This window comes from Lonchura striata, chromosome 36, assembly GCF_046129695.1.
Source record: "Lonchura striata isolate bLonStr1 chromosome 36, bLonStr1.mat, whole genome shotgun sequence".
Taxonomy (NCBI): domain Eukaryota; kingdom Metazoa; phylum Chordata; class Aves; order Passeriformes; family Estrildidae; genus Lonchura; species Lonchura striata.
Genome location: NC_134638.1, coordinates 1,312,796 through 1,318,802, shown reverse-complemented (window position 1 = coordinate 1,318,802; position 6,007 = coordinate 1,312,796). Strand labels below are relative to the sequence as shown.

Genomic DNA, 6,007 nt, shown 5'->3' with positions numbered 1-6,007 from the left:
GGGGACACACAGGGAACATGGGGACATACAGGGGACACAGGGGAACAATGCCATGATGGCTTGGAATGCGGGGTTTGGGGTGGAGAAGGACCCATGGGGACAACCAGGAACGTCTTCAAGGGCGTCTGCGCCAACCCCATCTTCTGTGCCATCGTCCTGGGCACCTTCGCCGTGCAGGTGGGACACGGGGACACGGGGACATGGGGACACATGGGGATACACAGGGGACATGGGGACACACAGGGACACACAGGGGACATGTGGGGACACACATGGAGACACCCAGGAACGTCTTTGAGGGCGTCTGCGCCAGCCCCATCTTCTGCGCCATCATCCTGGGCACCTTCGCCGTGCAGGTGGGACATGGGGGGACATGTGGGGACACACGGGGACATGGGGGGACACATGGGAACATATGGGGACACATTGGGGGGACATGGGGACAACCCGGAACGTCTTTGAGGGCGTCTGCGCCAGCCCCATCTCCTGCGCCATCATCCTGGGCACCTTCGCCGTGCAGGTGGGACATGGGGGGACATGTGGGGACACGGGGGTGGCCGGGGGGGGTGTGTGACCCCAATGTCCCCCAATGTCCCCCGTGTCCCCAGGTGCTGATCGTGCAGTTCGGGGGGAAGCCCTTCAGCTGCTCCCCCATAGGGACACAGTGGGGACATTGTGGGGACATTTTGGGGACACGGGGGGTGGCCGGGGGATGGCCAGGGGGTGTGTGTGACCCCAGTGTCCCCTGATGTCCCCCGTGTCCCCAGGTGCTGATCGTGCAGTTCGGGGGGAAGCCCTTCAGCTGCTCCCCCCTAGGACACAGTGGGGACATTTTGGGGACATGGGGGTGGCCGGGGGTGTGTGTGACCCCAGTGTCCCCCAATGTCCCCTGATGTCCCCAGGTGCTGATCGTGCAGTTCGGGGGGAAGCTCTTCAGCTGCTCCCCCATAGGGACACACTGGGGACATTGTGGGGACATTTTGGGGACACGGGGGTGGCTGGGCGGTGTGTGACCCCAATGTCCCCCAATGTCCCCCGTGTCCCCAGGTGCTGATCGTGCAGTTCGGGGGAAGCCCTTCAGCTGCTCCCCCCTCAGCGCTGAGCAGTGGCTCTGGTGCCTCTTCGTGGGCGTGGGGGAGCTGGTCTGGGGCCAGGTACGGAGCCCCGCCCACCTGGAGACCCCCACCCACCTGGAGACCCCCACCCACCTGGAGACCCTCCACCCACCTGGAGACCCCACACCCACCTGGAGACCCCCACCCACCTGGGGACCCCCACCCACCTGGAGACCCCCACCCACCTGGAGACCCTCCACTCACCTGGAGACCCCCACCCACCTAGGGACCCCCCACCCACCTGGAGACCCCACACACACCTGGAGACCCCACCCACCTGGAGACCCCCGCCCACCTGGAGACCCTCCACTCACCTGTAGACCCCACACCCACCTGGGGACCCCACACACACCTGGAGACCCCACACACACCTGGAGACCCCCACTCACCTGGAGACCCCCACCCACCTGGAGACCCCACACACACCTGGAGACCCCCACCCACCTGGAGACCCCCCACCCACCTGGGGACCCCCCACCCACCTGGAGACCCCCACCCACCTGGAGACCCCCCACCCACCTGGAGACCCCCCACTCACCTGGGGACCCCCACCCACCTGGAGACCCCCACCCACCTGGAGACCCCCCACTCACCTGGGGACCCCCACCCACCTGGGGACCCCCCACTCACCTGGAGGGTCCCCACCCACCTGGAGGGTCCCCAGGCCCACAGGACCCCCACCCAAGGGACACCCAGTGTCCCTGTCCCCCCTGACCCCGGGCTGTCCCCAGGGTGACCCCACTGTCCCCCTGTCGCTGTCCCCAGGTGCTGCTGTGTGTCCCGGGCTGTCCCCAGGGTGTCCCCACTGTCCCCACTGTCCCCAATTGTCCCCAGGTGCTGCTGTGTGTCCCGGGCTGTCCCCAGGGTGTCCCCACTGTCCCCTGTCTGTCCCCAATTGTCCCCAGGTGCTGCTGTGTGTCCCGGGGTGTCCCCACTGTCCCCACTGTCCCCACTGTCCCTGTCCCTGTCCCCAGGTGCTGCTGTGTGTCCCGGGCTGTCCCCAGGGTGTCCCCACTGTCCCCAGGTGCTGCTGTGTGTCCCGGGCTGTCCCCAGGGTGTCCCCACTGTCCCCACTGTCCCCAGGTGCTGCTGTGTGTCCCGGGCGGGCCGCGCTGTCCCGCTGCCGCGGGGGCTCCGTGGCCGGAGCGCTCCGGGGCCCGGGGGAGCCGGACGCGGCCGAGCTGCGCCGGGGGAAGGTGCTGTGGGTGCGGGGCCTGAGCCGCGTCCAGACCCAGGTGAGACCCCTCCCCAAATAACCCCACCCCCCTTCCCGCCTGCAGCCCGGAATTCGGGGGGAAATCCCAAAATCCGGGGAAAAAACCCCAAAATTCGGGGAAAAAACACGAAAAATCAACAAAAATATCCCCAAATTTGGGCAATTCCCAGGGGAAAAATGGGAGTTTTGGGGTCTTTTAGGGGAGGATTTTGGGTTGTCCTGTCCCCCAACCCCAAATTTCCCTTTTTATTCCAAAATTTGGGGAAAAACCCCAAAATTCGGGGAAAAAAACCCGAAAATTCAACGAAAATATCCCCAAATTTGGGCAGTTCCCAGGGGGAAAAATGGGAGTTTTGGGGCCTTTTAGGGGAGGATTTTGGGTTGTCCTGTCCCCCAACCCCAAATTTCCCTTTTTATTCCAAAATTTGGGGAAAAAACCCAAAATTCGGGGAAAAAACACGAAAATTCAAGGAAAATATCCCCAAATTTGGGCAGTTCCCAGGGGGAAAATGGGAGTTTTGGGGTCTTTTAGGGGAGGATTTTGGGGGGTTTTGGGGTCTTTTGTCCCCAAACCCAAAATTTCCCTTTTAATCCCAAACTTTGGGGAAGAATCTCCAGATTTGGGGAAAAATCCCCAAATTTGGGCAATTTCCAGGGGGAAAATGGGATTTTTTGGGTTTTTTAGGGGAGGATTTTGGGGGGTTTTGGGGTCTTTTGTCCCCCAACCCAAAATTTCCCTTTTAATCCCAAATTTGGGTAAAAACCAAAAAAATTTTGAGTGGGGAATATTTTTGGGTGGGGGGATTTTTTTGGGTGGGGAGACCTTTTTTGGGATGGTTTTTTTGGGTGGGGGGGATTTTTTTGGGATGGTGTTTTTTTGGCTGGGGGGATTTTTTTTTAATTTTTTTTTTAATTTCGGGATTTTTTTTGTGGGGGATTTTTGGAGGGGGGATTTTTTTGGGGGGGGGGATTTTTCAGGATGGTTTTTTTTTTAAGTGGGGGGATTTTTTGGGATTTTTTTTTTTTGGGTGGGGGGATTTTTTTGGGTGGGAGGATTTTTTGAGGCGGGATTTTTCGGGATGGGGTTTTTTTGGGTGGGGGGATTTTTTTTGGTGTTTTTTTTTTTGGGTGGGGAGATTTTTTTAGGTGTTTTTTTATTGGGTGGGGTGATATTTTTGTGTGTGGGGATATTTTTGGGGGGATTTTTTTGGGGCGGGGGGATTATTTCAGGATGGGGTTTTTTTTTGGGTGGGGTGATATTTTTGTGTGTGGGGATATTTTTGGGGGGATTTTTTTGGGGCGGGGGGATTATTTCAGGATGGGTTTTTTTTTGGGTGGGGGGATTTTTTTGTGTGTTTTTTTTGGGGTGGGGAGTTTTTTTAGGTGATTTTTTATTGGGTGGGGGGATTTCTTTGTGTGGGGATATTTTTGGGGGGATTTTTTTGGGGCGGGGGGATTATTTCAGGATGGGTTTTTTTTTGGGTGGGGGGATTTTTTTGGGTGGTTTTTTTTTTTTGGGGTGGGGAGATTTTTTTGTGTGTTTTTTTTTAGGTGGGGAGATTTTTTTAGGTGTTTTTTTATTGGGTGGGGTGATATTTTTGTGTGTGGGGATATTTTTGGGGGGATTTTTTTGGGGGCGGGGGGATTATTTCAGGATGGGTTTTTTTTTTGGGTGGGGGGATTTTTTTGGGTGGTTTTTTTTTTTGGGGTGGGGAGATTTTTTTAGGTGTTTTTTTATTGGGTGGGGGGATTTCTTTGTGTGTGGGGATATTTTTGGGGGGATTTTTTTGGGGCGGGGGGATTATTTCAGGATGGGTTTTTTTTTGGGGTGGGGGGGATTTTTTTGGGTGTTTTTTTTTTTTGGGTGGGGAGTTTTTTTAGGTGATTTTTTATTGGGTGGGGTGATTTTTTTGTGTGTGGGGATATTTTTTGGGGGATTTTTTTGGGGCGGGGGGATTATTTCAGGATGGGGTTTTTTTGGGTGGGGGGATTTTTTTGTGTGGTTTTTTTTGGGGTGGGGAGTTTTTTTGGGTGTTTTTTTTTTGGGTGGGTTTTTTTTTTTGGGGTGGGGAGATTTTTTTAGGTGTTTTTTTATTGGGTGGGGGATTTTTTTTGTGTGTGGGGATATTTTTGGGGGATTTTTTTGGGGCGGGGGGATTATTTCAGGATGGGATTTTTTTGGGTGGGGGATTTTTTTGTGTGGTTTTTTTTGGGGTGGGGAGTTTTTTTGGGTGTTTTTTTTTTGGGTGGGGGGATTTTTTTGGGTGGTTTTTTTTTTTGGGGTGGGAGATTTTTTTAGGTGTTTTTTTATTGGGTGGGGGGATTTCTTTGTGCGTGGGGATATTTTTGGGGGGATTTTTTTGGGGCGGGGGGATTATTTCAGGATGGGGTTTTTTTGGGTGGGGGGATATTTTTGGGTGTTTTTTTTTTGGGTGGGGAGTTTTTTTAGGTGTTTTTTTATTGGGTGGGGTGATTTTTTTATGTGTGGGGATATTTTTGGGGGGATTTTTTGGGGCGGGGGGATTATTTCAGGATGGGGTTTTTTTTGGGTGGGGGGATTTTTTGTGTGGTTTTTTTTGGGGTGGGGAGTTTTTTTGGGTGTTTTTTTTTGGGTGGGGGGATTTTTTTGGGTGTTTTTTGTTTTTGGGTGGGGAGTTTTTTTAGGTGTTTTTTTATTGGGTGGGGGGATTTTTTTATGTGTGGGGATATTTTTGGGGGGATTTTTTTGGGGCGGGGGATTATTTCAGGATGGGATTTTTTTGGGGGTGTTTTTTTTTTTTGGGGAATTTTTTTAAATTTCAGGATTTTTTCTGCGGGGGATTTTTTTTTTTGGGGGGGGGTCACTCCCTATTTTTGGGGGGTGCATCCCCCCCCTCAATTTCCCCTCCAGATGCGGGTGGTCCGCGCCTTCCGCAGCAATTTGGGGGGGGGTCCTCCCCCCCTGCCCCGGCCGGACCCTCCCCTGGGCATCCTCGGGGGGGGGGGTCCTTTCGGGGTGCCCCCCACGCCGAGCTGATTTTTGGGGACACCAGGGACATCCCCTGATCGACGACACCGACGCCGAGAGCGAGGCCCCCCCCATCCGCGCCCCCCCCCCCAAATCGCAACAACAACCACGGGGCCCCCCCCGGGCGCCTCCACAGCCTCGAGACCTCGCTGTGACCGGGGGGGACCCCCAAAATCCTCCCCAAATTGGGGACCCCCCCCAGATTGGGTCACTTGTAAATTGGGGACCCCCCCAAGATTGGGTCACTTGTAAATTGGGGACCCCCCCCAGATTGGGTCACTTGTAAATTGGGGACCCCCCCCAGATTGGGTCACTTGTAAATTGGGGACCCCCCCAAGATTGGGTCACTTGTAAATTGGGGACCCTCCCTCAGACTGGGGACCCCCCCCAGATTGGGTCACTTGTAAATTGGGGACCCCCCCTCAGATTGGGTCAGTTTTAAATTGGGGACCCCCACCCCAAATTGGGGACCCCCCCCAGATTGGGTCACTTTTAAATTGGGGGACCCCCACCCCAAATTGGGGACCCCCCCCCCCCAGATTGGGTCACTTTTAAATTGGGGACCCCCACCCCAAATTGGGGACCCCCACCCCAAATTGGGTCAGTTTTAAATTGGGGACCCCCACCCCAAATTGGGGACCCCCCCCAGATTGGGTCACTTGTAAATTG

At 55.1% G+C, this 6,007-nt stretch overlaps 1 protein-coding gene across 1 annotated transcript; it reads left to right on the top strand.

Moving 5' to 3' along the window:
- Positions 1-335: 335 nt before the first annotated feature.
- LOC144247954 (uncharacterized) lies at positions 336-5,599 on the top strand. Its single transcript, XM_077789748.1, has 4 exons — positions 336-520; positions 1,048-1,154; positions 2,199-2,350; positions 5,222-5,599. The coding sequence occupies exons 1-4, from the start codon at positions 374-376 to the stop codon at positions 5,374-5,376; spliced, it is 561 nt and encodes a 186-aa protein (XP_077645874.1). The 5' UTR covers positions 336-373; the 3' UTR covers positions 5,377-5,599.
- Positions 5,600-6,007: the final 408 nt, after the last annotated feature.